Source organism: Triticum aestivum, chromosome 6D (genome assembly GCF_018294505.1).
Source record: "Triticum aestivum cultivar Chinese Spring chromosome 6D, IWGSC CS RefSeq v2.1, whole genome shotgun sequence".
NCBI lineage: Eukaryota > Viridiplantae > Streptophyta > Magnoliopsida > Poales > Poaceae > Triticum > Triticum aestivum.
Window position 1 is genome coordinate 136,095,652 of NC_057811.1, and position 17,922 is coordinate 136,113,573.

General features: G+C 40.2%; 1 protein-coding gene across 1 annotated transcript in view; it reads right to left on the bottom strand.

Moving 5' to 3' along the window:
- Positions 1-649: 649 nt before the first annotated feature.
- LOC123141346 (3beta-hydroxysteroid-dehydrogenase/decarboxylase) overlaps positions 650-17,922 on the bottom strand; it is a 31,750-nt gene continuing 14,477 nt past the window's right edge. Inside the window, exons 2-9 of the mRNA XM_044560521.1 lie at positions 7,995-8,084; positions 7,665-7,798; positions 4,697-4,855; positions 3,291-3,413; positions 3,131-3,210; positions 2,241-2,448; positions 2,060-2,137; positions 650-941 (exon numbers count right to left, since the gene is read on the bottom strand). Coding sequence (XP_044416456.1) covers positions 2,090-2,137; positions 2,241-2,448; positions 3,131-3,210; positions 3,291-3,413; positions 4,697-4,855; positions 7,665-7,798; positions 7,995-8,084 — 842 coding nt within the window. The 3' untranslated portion in view covers positions 650-941; positions 2,060-2,089. The remainder of the gene's footprint in view (positions 942-2,059; positions 2,138-2,240; positions 2,449-3,130; positions 3,211-3,290; positions 3,414-4,696; positions 4,856-7,664; positions 7,799-7,994; positions 8,085-17,922) is intronic.

A 17,922-nucleotide genomic window follows, 5' to 3' on the forward strand; every position in this document is an offset into this window, starting at 1 on the left:
TAGGCATTTTTGCTGAAGTGGCACACAATTAAATGAGGAAAGAGAGGATTGAGTATCATATAAAATGATATACTAGTATGTGTCATGCATGGTAATAAATGAGATCATCATGATACCAGCCTATTGCACTATGCACCATGGAGGTAGTACCATGATACTCCCCGCTGCGACCAGCCTAAGCCGAGGCCACCCCTTTCCTTGGGGATTGCAACGATTTGCCACTTTGACAGGGTAGTGACCACTAGCAACTGTGTTAGAACCTAGGCATGACAAATCTTATTCATTATTTTTACGACCCATGGGAGAGGTTTAGGAGACATGACGTGGAAGATGGGAACTGCCATAGGATAGTCTGAACTAGGATAAGACGACCACTTTATGCCTGCATGACAACCCTCAAAGAGGCGAGCTTATCTCTAATTGGGTCAAGCAAGTGTTGGAAGTTATATTTCTTTGCCTTCTTGCAACTACATGGAAGGCTTACATACTTGGTAAGAGATCAAACTGGTTGTTAAATAAATTGCAACATTCTTAGACAATGCAGTGAGTGTGAAAGACTGAGCTCTTCTCAAGATTGCAACCCAACTCATAGGTGCCTTTGAAATTTTAAAAATCTTAACTTATTATTTACAAATAAGTAAACGCACACTTTATTTGCAGCTATCTCACCAATCAAATGTATTAAATAACATATTACACATATCATCCAAATAAGTACTCATAGAAAGAAACATCTATATTTGTCTTAGTGGAATCACAAGGCAATGAAAAATACTTAAGGAAGCCACACATCCAAACTGCCATCGATAGTGTAAGTGCCCACTGGAACATATAAGGCGTCATCATTGCATGTAGTCAAAGTTTCATGGATCCATCGCCAAAAATAGAACTCTGGTTTGATCACCTTGCACTTCATGTCATACAAAGTTTATTTTGGGTACCTACAAGCAACGAGATCCACACGAGAATGAGCAAAAACAAGAAAATAGGTGCACTAACGCATAACAATTCACTGTAATTGCTAAATCCATTGCTTGTCACCTATGACTGGCCAAACGATGGAGCAGGAATGGATGTTAAGTAGGTTCAACTCATTAAAGATATATAAACAAGACTTGGTTTCAAATATTTCAAGCCATGTATTAGTATTCCTAACTGGTTATACTCCATTTACCAGTAAGAAAATGAGTGACCAGTGGTACACATGATTTTTTTAGCAGATGAAACAATAGATAAAATATATTCAAAATGACTTTGAATAGAAAAAATTCACACATGAGACCCCTCCATGAGATTTATACACAAGATCAACATAATTTTATATTTTTCATGGAGATATACCATCGCCTTTCACCTTTTCTTATACCATTTTATTACCAACAACTGTTGTTCTAATGTATCGATTAGTACCACCATACTAGCCTAACAATATAACTTAACACACTAAATTCATATATGGTTTCATATAGGTCATTGCGATGCATATGTTGGAACACTATTTTTACATATAGCCAGCAAATTTAAATGCATACCATGATTATGTTATGTCTTGGGGGGGGGATAATAATGATAAACAATCATGTGTGCACAATTCTTAAGAAATTTTTAGCTATGCAAAGTCATTGCAAGATTATACATAAAGATATTCATGGTTGTTACCTAATTTGATATGAGTCAACTTAGTAGAGTGAATTACTTACCAAAGAGTGTATACTTCGTTCATCGCAAATGAATTTTCAATCACGTGCACATAAATACTAGGAATTTCCACATTTACCATATCTTGGCTGTCTAAGGTATGAACAAGGAACTTTTCGTATTGATTGTGCATAGCAACAAAAATATGAATAGAACGATTGGATGGCAGATCACGTTAAAAATTTCTAAGTTTTCTACCAACCTCAAGTACTGGGTTTCACCTACAAACATGATGCAAATTTATCTATTTCTGGTTGACACTCTAAATACTATGTGTAGTGGCATCACTAGGTGGGGTTAATATAGTGTTGTTACAATATTGCTAAGAGGGAATGAGATACATGTTAATTGCGTTCTGTACCTTTATATTTTTTAGATCAATGTGCATGTCTCATGCTCTTAAGTCATGATAGTGTTCAATAGTTGCCTTGACACCCTCCTAACATTCAAATACATTGAAAAGTATTAGCATATTCATATAGTTAAATAGTAAATACCAAGAAAGAAAATTTAAACCCAACAAATTGTACTGAAGTAACAACCTGGAGAGAGATGATTGGTTTGTAACCAAGTTCCTGAGTAGCTTTGTTGCAACTAAATGTTCGATTCAACGTAAGATACTTAATATTTGTGAGTGTTAGCATACGAGGTTGACACATTCCGTAGTGAGAGAATAGTTTACTGTAGCCCCAGTCTAGCACATATGCTATTGGCACCAGAAGATAGGAAGGTATTCTTATTTTGGGCCCACTGCATCATAATATGATAAGTTAGATATATAATTTATTACAATATGTGTGTGATAAAAAATAGTTATCTTCCTCTCTAGCAGGAAACTACATCAATCGACCTTACCTAAATTGTATATAGCTTATTAAACCTAAACTATGAGGCATGATATATAGATAAAATTATGGTTCATATACTAAGTGCTTGTGACTATTTACTGAAAAATGCAAACCAATATGCATAGTAGAAACAACTCACAATAAATAATTTCCTAGGACAACCTTTCATTTATGATGTATTCAGTCTTTTATACAAGGGGAATCACATTGATAATAAGTGTAACAAGCAAGGAACCAAGGTGTTTTATGGATAAAATAAAACACACTACATGTTAATAATCCTAGTTAGATTAAATATCCATAAAGTTCTCTGTAGACTAGTGCACATATAGGAACATGTACATTCACATGTGAAGGACAATGCACCTTGAGACCAATGTGACCTTTTAAATTTAAACCACATTCATGTTTTCCAATAATATGGAATTCCTTGCAAAATTTTATGGCACAAATTTTACGGCTCGGAGAGTACATGTATGTACCAACAAATACAAGTGGGTTTTCCTTTTTATTCAGAAAGAAGATAAAATTCGAAGCATGAAATGTACCAAATTTTGATTCTTGAAAGATTAAAGAAAGATCACCTTTTGTATCCAAGTTCTTCCAAAACCATATATTTAAAGTCCCATAAATTCATTGGCTCTGTATTCGTTATAAAGTAAGCCTAGGAAAGATAAATGATGTTACCAACATCATAATGATAATCATTAAATAATTTGGAAGTTCAAAAGATAAAATACACACTTTGCCTCCAATTCTCCTTGCACCCTCTTTTGTAGAGAGATTTCTCTCAGCACAAATGTGACCGTGCACAACGTTCTCAACATACACAAAATCATCATCATTCTTGCCATCACCAATAATGAACTACAAGAATGTATAGGTTAGGCACTTCAAAGTTGATGGCAACAAGTTCCATTTTTAATTTAGTTGCTTATTCAAGGATATACCATCGTATGACATAGATGCATTAATATTTAGCACATGCCACAAGTTCACAAGTTTGGTTGGTTGGCTCTAGAGTTGGAGTCGGTGCACACGGTCATACTTTATTGGGACATTTACATGTATGCCTTTAACTCGAACCCACTACTCATATTTACCCCTAAATTTTTGTTGTGCTCAAATTTGCCCCTAAAAAAGCATTTTAGGTCACTAGAATGCCCTTTCGTCTGGCCAAAGTCGTTTGACCATTACTTTGAAAATTCATATGAACTCATAAGAATGCAAATAAGATATCAATTTATAAAAATATCACCTATACGCGCATGTCATTTACGTTCATCACCTATAAAACATTTATTTGCATTAACCCTGATTTTTTTAGTGTTCTCATGAATGCAAATTACATGCACATATAGTTGATGCTTCTCTGAACATTTTGATACGATATTTGCATTTTTCTGAGTTGGTATGAATTTGTTATGAATTTTCAAAGTAACTGCCAAATGACTTTGACCAGGTGGAAGGGCATTCGGGCGACCTAAAATGCTCTTTTAGGGGAAAATTTGAGCACATCAAAAAATTAGGGGTAAATTTGAGCTGGGGGTTTGAGTTAGAGGCACAAATGTAAATGTCCCTTTATTGGTTTAACTTCGTATTTGCATGGAAAGTAATAACCAACGTTGGCTTTACGGAGCCGCACCCATGTCCAACACATTAATAACATGGGAGGGTGTAAGACACAACCTAATAATTTAATACAATGATTTTATGAGAAAAAACATATCCGATTTAAAACATTGCTTTTTAAGATGAATATATGTGATTACCATAGTCGGCTATATAAATTCTGGATCTAGCATTAGTCCAATATTTCAAATGTGCGCATGTTTTCATTATCTTATTGTATCATATCAGATTTCACATCTTAATAAAGTCAACTTGATACTCTCAATTATCTTAGCAAAGGTCAATGGAGGTCTATTTGGTTATCATACGATCATTATTTAACTGAATTAATTCATCATGAAGAGTGCGATGATCCATAATGTAAATATATAAAATCATCTCAAAATGTGATCACTGCGACATCATGTTGGTGGTGGGGGGGGGGGGGGGGGGGGGGTTAAAGCCTATTAGTAGTAAAATAAATATATACACTTTTTATGATATGATTATATATGCACGTTATATATACATAAACATACCATCGTTGCTGCATAAGCAGCTAAATATGGCACCAATATACCCCCAGGACCAAAAATGGAACTGGGACGTATACAACAAGTGAGAAGGCCACCGTTTGTGTTGGCCCTCATCACTAGCTTCTCAGCTTCTGCCTTAGTATGTAAGTATGCGTCGGGAAACTAATAGCAAACAAACAATAATATAGTTAGACAAAGCACAGACTTCATACCACATACATATGCCAACTTGTGTAAGCAAGAAAAAAGTGCTAATGAAATAACAAAATTTTGGATGGGCCATATAACCATTCTCAATGGTACATACATATGGATTGCATAAAATGAGGAATGATAAAATTTAAAATGAGATACAATGCGAAAGGTATGACTTTACTCTATATATATTATGCATACCAATTTCTTTGATTACTACTTTACCTCACAATAGTCGTTACATATATGATCTACAATCTATGGAGCAAATTCTTGTATATATAATAGATATATAGACAATCTATGACTTTTTAAGGTAGATAAAAACATTATGAATAAAGAAAATATCAACAGAAAATGTTCATTTATTTGAAATGAAAGTGTTCTTACATAAAATAGATACTATTAGAAAAACAATCATACATACATGTGAACATGAAAAGTTCTTAGCTGAACATCCTTTAAAAGCACATAGAATATCTCAAACAGGTGAATATGTGGAAACAAAATTATAAATAAATAAGCCATATAGACCGATGAATAGAATTGCCTAGAAATTTTGTGTAAATAACATCCCTGGAATTTTTGCAATGATACCAAATTGTGTTGGTGGAACAAATAAAAAACTAATAAATGAAATAAAAATAATAAAATGGACCAAATAATATTGGAAAAGGAAATTAAGAAAGAAAGAGAAAAATAGGGGAGAAGGGAAAGGGAAAAATTTACGAAAAGCGGTCCAACTAATCTAATTCACCTCCCCTTCCTCTGTATTCACAATATCATCGATAATAAAGTGTTATCCTTGCCACAAAAAATTGTAATGGAACAATCAAGCAACAAACTTCTTTGTCCCCCTTCCTACACACACCCATCTCTTTCTCAGCACGAGGCTAACCCCTATTTGTTCTATGTCCCTTGCTAGAGATGCACTCTATTTTTCTCTATCTTACCTAAGAAAGTAACTCTTCGTCTAAGAAGGCATATCACTCACAATTTACAATAGAACTTGCTTCTTAGAAAATATGGAATAGACTTTTGTATCTTTATGAGAGAGGCATTTTGCCACAAAGTGCATTGGGTCCCTGAATTTTGACAACTAATAATCATGTTTTATAGTTGAAATTTTGGAAAATAAATCAAATGTACATCTAGGTATGATCTACGTGCTTGTAATTTTTTTTGTTAATAAATGGTTTCTTTGTGGGCTGCACAAAAAAAACCAAATATATGGAACTGTAATTGTAATACCACATTCTATTACAGACCCACACATATTTGTGTTTTAGTGTGTTGCCCTCAAATAAAGATATTACTTTATGAAACTTTACATGTGCGTCGAGAGGGTATATATGTACTTGTGAAATAAATTTACAATTTTTCAAAAAAATCATCTGCAATTGCCAAATTATTTTCACTTATTTACTAGGTTATAATCAGGTTATAGCCATATACTTATCAAATCATAGCAACTTGGTTACCAAGTTACTGAATGTTATTTTCCATCCATGTAAGACTGGCATGATACTATTTAGTTATATGATACCGCCTTTTATATGTTGGTATCACCCAAATACTTATTCTCTAGCTCTACATGACATTACAATGCCTAAAAACATGAAAATTGTTACCTGGTAACCAGACAAAATTATTGTGGTAAATGTACGTTTCTAACATGGCAACCACTATACTATAATGTGGCAACAGTGGCACTAAGTTTTTTGTTGGCATGTGAAGTTGGCTCGCTAATCGGATTAACGGTTTGTGAGGTAAGTCATTTTAACAATTCAAAAATGCAATTAATGTGGCGATGTAAGCATGAGGTGAAAGATTCTTGCATACATGCATGTACACGGGGGAGGTGTTTTGGCTCCCGGGAGCATTTGCACCCGGATGAATAGTAATGCAAAAAAAAAGTAGTAAAATGTTTTCAAAAAATCCTGAATTTTTCTGTGGATGTTTTATTAGTGTCACAAGCATGCTTGACAATTTTCATGCAAAAACGGAGTAGTAGTGTTTCGTTGGTGAAAAAAATAAATTAGGAGTGACATTTTGAGATAACATTTGGTGTTCAATTTGTTTTTTTTTTCTAAAACTTCGCAGGTAGCATTTGGATGTGACTACGAATACGCAAGAATTTTGCTGGGGTTTTCTATGCCATTTCAAAAATCATTTTCGAGCCAGCACGTGCTCCCGGGAGCCAAATTGGATTTCCGCATGTACACTCTCTATAGCAGGATTTCCATTAGAAATGACCATCACACGAAGACTAATTTACATATCTACCCCACTTGGAATTTATAAAAAAAATCTCGTTAATGCACAAGAAGAGTAATAGGCATGAGTGTTTCTTACCTTTTCAGCACCACTAATCCACCACTGATGATTTAATGGTATGCCGGAAATTTAAATGACAAACTTGGTGCGGTATGTGTATGATTCAATATTAAGATGGTGATGTTCAATCGAACGCAGATCCTCTAACTTAAATCACTTGACTTTGTTTCGCTGACATGTGGGTCAGCCTGTTGTGGGACTCACATGTCAGTCACTACAAAGGCAGGTGAGTCCTGTTCAATCAACATGTGAAATTTCAAGTTCAAACACAAATTCATTTATGAGGTTAGAAAGAAAAATGAATAGTGATGTTTACTGTTCGGTACTATCATTGCCGAATTTCTTTTTTCGCACCTCGTAGCGAGCATCCCCGGGAAAAGAAAACTGCGCAGCGAGCAAGGTACTAAAACTGATTGATGCATTTGATTTTGCGGGTAACCTTATCTGGATATGGCGTTGATTCATCCACGTCAAAGAGGCCGTGCACTCCATCGAATACAACACAGCTCGAACTAGTGTATATGAGCCTTTTAACCTTGCATGTGGTACAAGCTTCGATGACATTCTTCGTCCCTGTGCACGGGGAAGGAGAAATGTCTAAGTAAATTGAGATTGCATAAATCATTTGTATGTCCACAGACGACAGTATAATCTGTCCTAGTTTATTGAGTCGGCGGGCTAGCATTCCAAACTACGGAGTAAAAGGACTGGTTTTTTTGGCCCAGAAAAAAGATACTACACGTCCTTTTAGGCGGTTAATTTGACTTACCCTCGACGCTGACCTTGTAGTGAAGCTGGAAGTCGTTCTTGCTAGGATCAGGCGCAGCCGTATGGAAAACAGTTTCTACCCCTTCGAAAGCTGCAGAGTATAATATTATATAAATTAAACCTTCTAATTAAGCATGCTACTTTGGATCACAATGGTCAATCTGTTTCGCCCATACACTAAGTGCCAGGGCCGGTCCTGAGATTTTGGGGGCCCGGGGCAAGACAAAAAATTGGGGCCCCCCTAATATATATAACCAGTAATACTTTAATGCAACCAATTTTGATACTATTTTCGTTCAATACTTTCTACATATTATTCTAAAAGTTTCTTCTAGAATCCCGCTGGCCATCCGGAACCTAGTAGTAAGGCCATGATTCGTGTCAAGAGATCAGTCATTCTTCTGTAGGCGAAACATGTTAGACATCCGTTTATCTTGAGAAACATTCGAATAACTAGGCTACAGAACGACTAAGCAAGTCAAGGAGAACAATATATATAAGATCTTGTCTCTTAAAATAAAGTCCTGCGTGGCTGCGTCCATGTACTCGAGCTGCCGGCGGCCAGCGACTTTTGATCTAAAATTCGGGACCAGGGAACAGAGAATAGGGCAGTGGATTAGGGATGCGATCTCACGTCGCAAGAGTTACGCCGTGATTGCGTGCGTACATCAATGTGGGCCTAGTTTTGTTTACTTGAGCTAATTCGTTTCGGGAGAAGAAAGTAATGAATTCCTGATTGCGTACTTGCGCCTAGGCTGCTACCTCTTTCCTTTGTTTGAGCTAATTTCATTTCAGGAAATGATATGGGCCTATGGGCTATATTCGTACCACATCTGGGAGGGGGCCCCTGGATTTCGGGGGCCCGGGGCAGCCGCCCCCCCTGCCCCCCCATCCGGGCCGGGCCTGTAAGTGCATGCGCGTGCATCATCCGGACAAGGAGTTTTTCAGCCTATTGTATAGTATTCACTCCGGTCCTTTTTAGTGCACATATATAAGTTTTGTCCGAAGTTAATCTACATTTACTTTGACCAAGCTTATAGAAAAAAATACCAGCATTCACAATGCCAAATCAATATTGTTAGATTCATTATGAAATATAGTTTCATAGTATATATATTTGGTATTCTAGATGTTAGTATTTTTTAACATAAATTTGATCAAACTTTACAAAGTTTGACTTGATAAAATCTAATATGCAGAGTAAAAAGGACCGAAGGGTGTACTACAGCTCATACGGTCAGATGTCCGGATACAAATTATTTACATTTCATTTTAGTAAAGATAGTCATGAAGGCCTGCCCTAAAAAACAAAAGGCTGTACCAAGGATTTAACTAGTAATTATGCACGTGTCTTGAAGAGCTTACCTCATCGCCTCCCACTCCCGCTACTCTCCCTTATTCTTCTAGGAAGCAACTTCAGTGACTTTGAAGTCACGCTGCGCCTTAGCCCCCAACATCCACCATTCATTCCACATCCAACGCTCAGAATTTATTGGGAAGCATCCCCTAGTTTGTTTGATGCTTTGAAAATTTCAATGGTATGCTATAGAAAAAGAAATTGTACACTGAATGTTTGATGCTTTCAAAATTTCAATGTTACATTATTCATTTTTTCCTTCCTTGGTTGGTTCAGACTTTCAGTGTTTTATTCTTTTAAAATTTCGATGATACGCTACAGATTATACACTGAAGGTTAAATGATTGCAAATTTCAATGTTATGTCATTCATTTTTTTTCCTTGTCTACTGAGATTAGTTTTTTGCATTTTGCAACCATTTCAGTTTTTCGTTTCATACTATGTTCAGGGATCAAATATTTTCTAGGTTGGAGTGTCCAGTGCATCCTTGCAAGCTGAAAACTATTAAGTCTGGGTATTTTTTGCCTTGCGTGAATACTGAGGATTGGATGTGAAATGAGTGGTGGATGTTGGGGGCTAAGGCGCTGCATGACTTCACTTCATAGAGTCATTGAAGCTGCGTTAAGAGCAATTCTAGCAGAGCCCGCATCCGTCCCGGACCCGCAAAATAACCGCCAAAATGCGGGTGCGGGCCAGAAAGCCTGCCGGACCAGACCCCGCATCCCACCCCGGCCCGCAAAAAATTTTAGGGGGCGCGGCAAATTTCCGGCCCCAACCCGGGAAAATGCGGGTTTTCCCCTCGCGGCTGCGGTGCCCTGCATCACAGAGAAGCAGTTGGCGGGAGGGATATTTCAGCCCGCGCTCTTTTCCCCCTTCCTTCCGCCGCCGCCCGCCCTTGCTTCCGCCCGCCCGCCGCCGGCGATTCCGGCCATATCTGCGGGCGGAATCGCTCCGCGGGGCCGCCCCACACCCTCCCGCGCCGAGCCGCTGCACCGCCCCTCCGGATCCGGCGAGAAGAGCCGCCCCCAGTCGCCGCCGCTGCTAGTATCGACCACCGCCGAGCGCACCACCGGTTAGTCCCCTTTTTGTGATTTTCGCGAGCTGTGTAGTAGATTGACGCGCCGGCGTGCGTGTAGATGGAGTTGACCCCGTGCGAGAAGTTCTTGCTATCCGATTCGTCCGATTCAGACGACTCGGGTGTGGAGACCATGCTTGCGAACTTTCGGCAGCAAACATTGGTCATGGCGCTTGCCGTGAAGGAGCATGAAGACGAGTACCGAAAGAGGAGGCGAGGATCTACTGTCGGGCGTCTGTGCATTCCGCGGAATCGCCATCTTGGAAACGAGATGTTGATGCAAGATTATTTTTCGGAGAATCCTACATATCCTGCACACCTCTTCCGCAGAAGGTACCGAATGCGCCGATCCCTTTTGTGAAAATTGTTGAAGCTTGCGAGGCAAATTGCTGGTATTTCACTCAGAGAAGGAATGCCGCTGGCTTAAAGGGATTTAGTGCATATCAAAAAGTCTCTGCAGCTATGCGGGTGGTTGCATATGGCGTCCCCGCTGACTATGCCGATGAGTATCTTCGCATTGGTGAAGATAGCACAATTGAGTCTGTGCGTAGATTTGCGAAAGTGATCGTCCGTGTCTTTGGTCCCGAGTATCTTCGGGCACCAAATGAAGATGACACAAAGAAATTGATGGCAGCTAATGAGAGGAGAGGTTGGCCTGGTATGCTAGGTAGCATTGATTGTATGCATTGGAATTGGAAAAATTGCCCCAAGGCTTGGCAAGGAATGTATTATGGCAAGTCTCGTGATGCAACAATTGTGCTAGAGGCCGTAGCATCCGAGGATTTATAGATTTGGCATTGCTTTTTTGGTATGCCCGACATACTCAATGATATCAATGTGTTGCAACGCTCTCATTTGTTTGCTAGGCTTGCTAGTGGTGATGCTCCTGCTTGCAACTACATTATCAATGGGCATGAATACACAAAGGGGTACTATCTAGCAGATGGTATATATCCTCCTTGGTGCACATTTGTCAAGAGAATCAAAGAACCCAAAAAAACAATGTGAATTTGCAAGGGTGCAAGAGGCAGCCCGAAAAGACATTGAAAGAGCATTCGGTGTTTTGCAATCTAGGTTTGCCATTGTCCAAAGTCCTGCTCGTTTTTGGGATATAAGAAAACCCTGAAGAACATCATGACTTGCTGTGTTATCCTACACAATATGATTCTTGAAGATGAGAGAGGAATGGACTTAGAATTCTTTTACGATAATGTGGGTAGCCGTGTCAAACCAGCTAGAGACCCAAACCGTATTAGAGCTTTTCTTCAGACATACAAGGAGATTGAAAATGCAGACACACACTTTCAACTTCAGGAAGATCTCATTGATCACCATTGGCAAAGGGCTGGACAATGACTAATTTTTGTATTCATTTGTATTTGTATTCATGACAAGTTTTTATTGCATTATTTTTAGTTTGCTACGGTGATATGAATAATTATTTGTAATGCGGATGATTATTGTTCTATGTTTGATTTGAATATTTCAGTTTGTTTTTTATTGTTGAATTATGTTGGATTTGAGATTTGCGGGGATGCAGCGGCGCAAAGAGCATAACCCGCATAGCCGACCCGTAAAAAAACATATTCCGCGAATATACTTTTTTACGGGTCGGTTTGGGAGGTCTGCATCTGTGCCAGCTCGTGCCGGCCCGCAAAAACTGTTTTGCGCGAACTGCATACACGTTTTGCTGGCCGGCGTTTTGCGGGGTCTGCTAGAGTTGCTGTCCATAAGATTTGTCCGACTTGGAAATCCAAGCTATGCCGTGTGCTAGTTTGGCGCTAGTCACTTTGCACCGGTTGCGGTCCCGCAGGCTGCAGCGGCGCTTTCATTTCTCCACTCAAAAGATGGGTCACGTCCTTCATTCTTAGCTTCTTGACACGGCAAGGTCTTGATGATCTGATGGTGATGTGACGACGTTGGATATAGATGGTTAAATGACCATATAAGATCATTTGGATTTATCAAAATCATGCTTTTATAAGTGGTGGTAGACTAGTCATCATCAATCCCTGCACCAACACGTACTGACTAAAGATTTCTAGAAGTGCGTAGAAAAATATGTTTTCAGTACTAGCGTTTATTTCTACCAGATTGTTATTAGATTTAAAACACTAAAAAAATTGATGTCAGATTTGTAGGCATTAAATCTAACTTTTCTATAGTAATTTATATTGACGCGGTATGATAAATTTAATGTGCAAGCACAACAATTTTCTGATGAGAAAATGAAGTGAGACAGATTTATCATGCTCGGCAACTAAATATGCCATCCTCAAAGAACATACGTGAAAAATGTTAGATTTGTCATGGTCAATAATCAATAATGCTAGACCTACATAATCTTTCTAGGTAAACTTACGCCCTTTCCTTTCTAAACTAATGAGCCCCCTGAGTTTCACGGCGTGGGCCTGGGCCTAAAGTTTCTTCCAACCAAATTAGGCCAAGTCAGTCAGGACGTAAGTTACGAAAAGAATTTGCGTAGGTGTAGCAAAGCCCGTCAATAATCATAATCTACACTACTTATACAAGATCAAACATAATCTTTTCTAAACGCACCCCACAAAATATACACGGACTAATTACCACCGTAAGATTAGGCCCACTAAACTCGATCTAACGGTTAGTCTTAATCTGATCCGTTTTCTGTGTGCAATTAGCAATTTAGGTTGACTGACCATACTCCACCCGCGGAGAAAAATATTCCACGTCTCGCGTCCGCAACTCCTGCAATCACACGTAAAAAAAACTCCTACAATCATGCACGCCATCCAAACTGCCATCGGTTAACCTCTCTCCCTTAATTAGCGCCCACCTCAACGGATCCGGCTTGCCTGCTCCCTCTCCATGCTCCCATCCGTGCTCCCACTTCATCCTACGGCTGTTCTTTTCCCTTTTTCTTTTCTAATCTAATCATCTCCCCCCCTGATTTTCAGGGGGTGGGGCCGGGCCTTATTTTCTTCCAATCAAATCAAGCCACGTATGCGGGAGCACGGATGGGAGCATGGGAAGGGAGCAGGCAAGTCTCGTCCCACCTCAACAAATCCATCCACGTACGAAGCCTCCACATCACAGAAAAGAGAAAATCCCCAAAAGCATGAAGGCCGCACTGCCAGCGGGACGCCGCCGCCGGGACGCGCGAGCCACCGTCGTGGACATGCGAGGGCCGAGGAGGAGCTGTGCCTTCTTCCAGGCACCAACGCGCGCGTCGCCCGATGCGCCGCGAGTTTCGGCCACAATGCCTCATCTCGCCGCGCCCAATCTCCTCTCGGGGTCCGAGTGATTCCTTAAATTCTTGCGTGTATAATTTCTGGTTTTTTATTATCAACGAAAGAAATCTGCAATCTCTTGTATCCCGCCTAGGTGTCTCAAACCCGAACCTCTTGGCATTATCCTATTTGTCATTACAACACTGACAAGAGATTCAAACACTCAGTTTCATGATGCATCTATGGGTGAGTTTTGAATTTTGTTCAATTTGCTCCACGGTGATAGCAAGGAAGTCCAGTGTCACCTTTCTTTCTCTATTCAGGTGTGCTCACTTCGGTTGTCTGTTGTACTATTTTGTCTACGTGTTGGTAATTGTTATCTCTGTAGTACTTCATCTGTGTGCATTTTGGTAGGAATATTTCATGTGTGATTGCTACAAGTTCCACTGAAAATCAAAAGTCTCCAATATTATTGCCACTTTACTGCCAGGGATTTACATTATTTCCCTTGTACATATTTGTGCTACAGATGTTAAAAATTAGTGATATTCATGCTATTTTACAGGACTCCTGGCACTGTGATGCATGAGTGTTGGCAACTATAATTCAGTCAGCGTTTACTATGAAAGAATGAACTACAAGATTTTTTTTGTAGTCGTAGGACTTCTTTTGTTACAAGAGTAACTAGCAAGTGTTAGTTTTGAGTTATGTTGTTATGATATAGGAGCCATATGCAAGGGTCTTGAAGTCGACTCTGATATTTTCAGGGTTATAGTGGTAACAAGTGATTTTACCACTTTGATGTTAAATAAGTGTATTTCCTCTTGACTGTCATAGTGCCGTGTAAAAAAAACATGAGCTGTCGAAATTCATAGTTATAATTACTTCTGATTTGGCTCAACGGTATAAACAAATTAACTTGGTTTACACAATCATTTTTAAGAGTACAAGCATGTTTTCTGCCTTGGGATGAATGTAACAAATATGTGGTCGCCTAATATTAAGAGAAACATAGGCATACATAAGAAGTTTCATCGCCATGTGAATCTTTTGATCATGGGCGTGCTATTCCAGAGTAAACCATGATGTTATCCTTTAGCTTCTTTACCAAAATATGGTAATGTCTTTTTGGTTTCCAGAATTTGGTTGTTTACTATAAAAAAGAAAATGAGTGCATTGTTGGCTACTATAGATGGTTTATATGTTTATATAATTTAGAGGGGAGTTTGATTGTCAAGAGAAGAGTGGTATGGCATTATGATGATCTACTACCTCATATAGCTTGTTGATGTTATATTTGTTTTTCAGAAAAGTCCTAAACTGTGTATATATTTCTGAGTTTGCATCAAAAATCTGATATGCAGGCATGTTCGCTCGTCCATGTCAACGAATTTCCGATGTTCCATACTACTCTGCTACCTTGTAAGCCAAAGTATGTTTTTGGTTTCAGCACCAGCGACGTCTTTTGTAGAGAAGAACTCACATTAATTCTCTAATACCTGGATATTGAGACAAACCTTTGATATCTTTGTTATCGTTTTCACTCATGTTTGAGCTGGCAAGATCTTTCCTTGCATGCTTACACTATTATTGGGTGGAAATGGTTGGCTCATTTAACTAGCTATCATGCACTCATTGTATGTGATTTGATAGGTTTCTCTATTGTATGAATGAGCTGGTTAAAGAGGTGCAGAGAATAAAATCTTAATGAGCGGTTCGGGACATTGTTGGGTGTCCCGTCTCCTTTGAAGACTTTTCAAAGGAGATGGGACAATGTTGTACAAGTAAATTTATTGGACTTGCTTCGTTTCTCTATTCCCTTCCCGATGTATTTTTACACATAATCAACTTGGAATGGATGATATCTCACACTCAAATTTGAAGTTACTCTTCCTTGCATATTTTATTTGAAGCTACTCTAACAAATTCATAACATGGTTGGGCATTGTTGTCCAATGCATTATGTTCCATTTTCTCCACCATTATATGTGCTTTATTTGTGGTAGTATTCCTTTTACCAATTGTTTATTTATTTACATTATATTAATTTTCTTCTTGTAGTATCTTCTCTCAGCTATATTGGACTGCATGCCCACCATTGTTCTTCCTTTGAAAAACTTTTCATTGTTGCTCAACATACATGATGATAGCGGGCCAAATATGGTGCCTAGCTTTATCTTCAAGTGTTGTGAGTGTCTTTAGTTGGATCTTCAAATTCACATTTGGCGTGGTTTACTTATAAGGGTGTGTTTTGTGGAGTAGTAGACGTATCTTTGGAAGAGCATTGGTCGAGACGTACATTGCACGTGCAAACTTACTAGTATAGTGGAGTAAAACCCGATAATGCCAGAGCTACCGAAATTACTAATTGAGAAGTACTCCTTTCAAAGATCACTCTCACCTCTCTAGGTTGTGACAAGTGGCGCTACACGTGCGTCACTTGTTGGGGTTTTTCATTTTTTTCATAGATCCATTTATTCAAAACGTATTATCTCTTAAACTATGCGTCCAAATCTCGAATTGTTTTCACTGTTGGATTCCTTGCGTCGAGGTCTTCAAAACTAGATCCCATGTTGATAGATTTTGATGATTTTTTCACAAAAAAGACAAAAGACGAAGCGGGAGCACGTTTTTTCCCTTTCCGAAATCCGTTTCCGAGAGGCACGGTCATGCCTCTTGCGGAACAAATCCGTACCTCTGGCGGAAGCAAAAGCGTGCCTCTCACGGAAAAAACGTATTTATTTTCGTTTCCGAGAGGCATGGCCGTGCCTCTCGTGGAAGCAAAAACATGCCTCTCACGAAAGGGAAAAAGAAAGAGAAAACACATGATTTTTTTATTTCCGATAGGCACGGCCATGCCTCTCATGGAAGCAAAACCATGCCTATCACGAAGAAGAAAAAGAAGTGAAAACACGTTTCTTTTTTCCATTTTCAAGAGGCACGACTGTGCCTCTTGCGAAAGCAAAACCGTGCCTATCACAAAAGAAAAAAAGAGTGAAAAAGCAATTTTTTTCGTTTCCGAGAGGCACGGCCGTGCTTCTCGCTGTCTCTCGCGGAAGCAAAAGCATGCCTCTCGTGGAAGCAAAACCGCGCCTCTTAAGGAAGGAATAAAAAGAGTTTTTTTTGCGCAAATTTTTTTCTTTCGAAAAGCTAAGAAATACCGATGGAAACCCGAAAAGACCATCTAAAAAGCAGAAAACGCGTGAGAAAAAAATTAAAAATTACGAAGGGAGCGTTCAGGGCGCGACACGCGACGGTGGCTGAGAGCGCGCCACTTCCACCGCAAGTGATCATTGTGAGGCTCCCGAAGGAGCGCTCGTCAACTAGTTGCTCTCCAGAGCTTAGTGGCCCCTAAGAGCATCTCCAGCCACGCCCCCAACAGGCTCTCCCCAGGCGTTTTTGCCGCGCCGGCGCCGAAAAAATGGCCCAGTTGCGCCCCCAGAAGCCTGTTTTTCGCCGGCTCGGGCCGAAACTGGTGCCGGCGGACGCAGGCCGAACCCGGCGCCCTGGGGGGCGCCTGGGGCGCCGGCACAAGCAAAAAGGGCGCGTGGGTCCGCTCTGTCGGCGAGTCGAGCGCCTCTTCCCGCTTTTCCCCCACTTCCCTCCCATTCTCTCCCTTCCTCCCGCCAATCTCCCTCCCGCTCGCCTCCCAGTCGGCCGCCATGCCGCCGAAGAAGTACGTCGTCCCCCGCGCCGCGGCAACGGCGACCACCTCCGTCGCCCAGCCGAAGCAGAGGAAGCCGAGGGCGCCGCCGTCCAAGCCATCGGGCATGTCAAACGCCGACTGGAGGGTGGAAGTTTAGCGACGGGAGGCTATCACCGCCGACCGAAGGAACAGGGCGATCGCCAAGAAGGCCCGTGACAACGCGGCGCGTGCGGCTGCGGCTTCGGCGGAGCAAGCAGAGGCCGAGGCGGCTCGCTCGGGGATGATGAATCCGCCCGGCGGCCACGCCCAGTACGCGCCCTGGGGCCAGCAAGGCGTCGGCTCTCCGTCGCCGCAGCCATGGGGATCGCCCTCACCGGGGTACGCCGACGGGGACGCTGTGACGCCCGGATAATTATACTACAGTAAACCTACGCTAGTGATGACACGTCACCTCTGTTAGTGTTGATAATCTTGCGTTAGTTCAAAACCGGATCAAAATTCAAAGTTCAAAATCAAGCAAACAATAAAAGTTTTCAAATACTAAAACTAAAATGTTCAATAAATAGTAGATAAATCAGAGGCTATGATAAAATAGTAAAGAACATTATTGAAATTTGATAGGTGACTTAAACATCCTCAAAC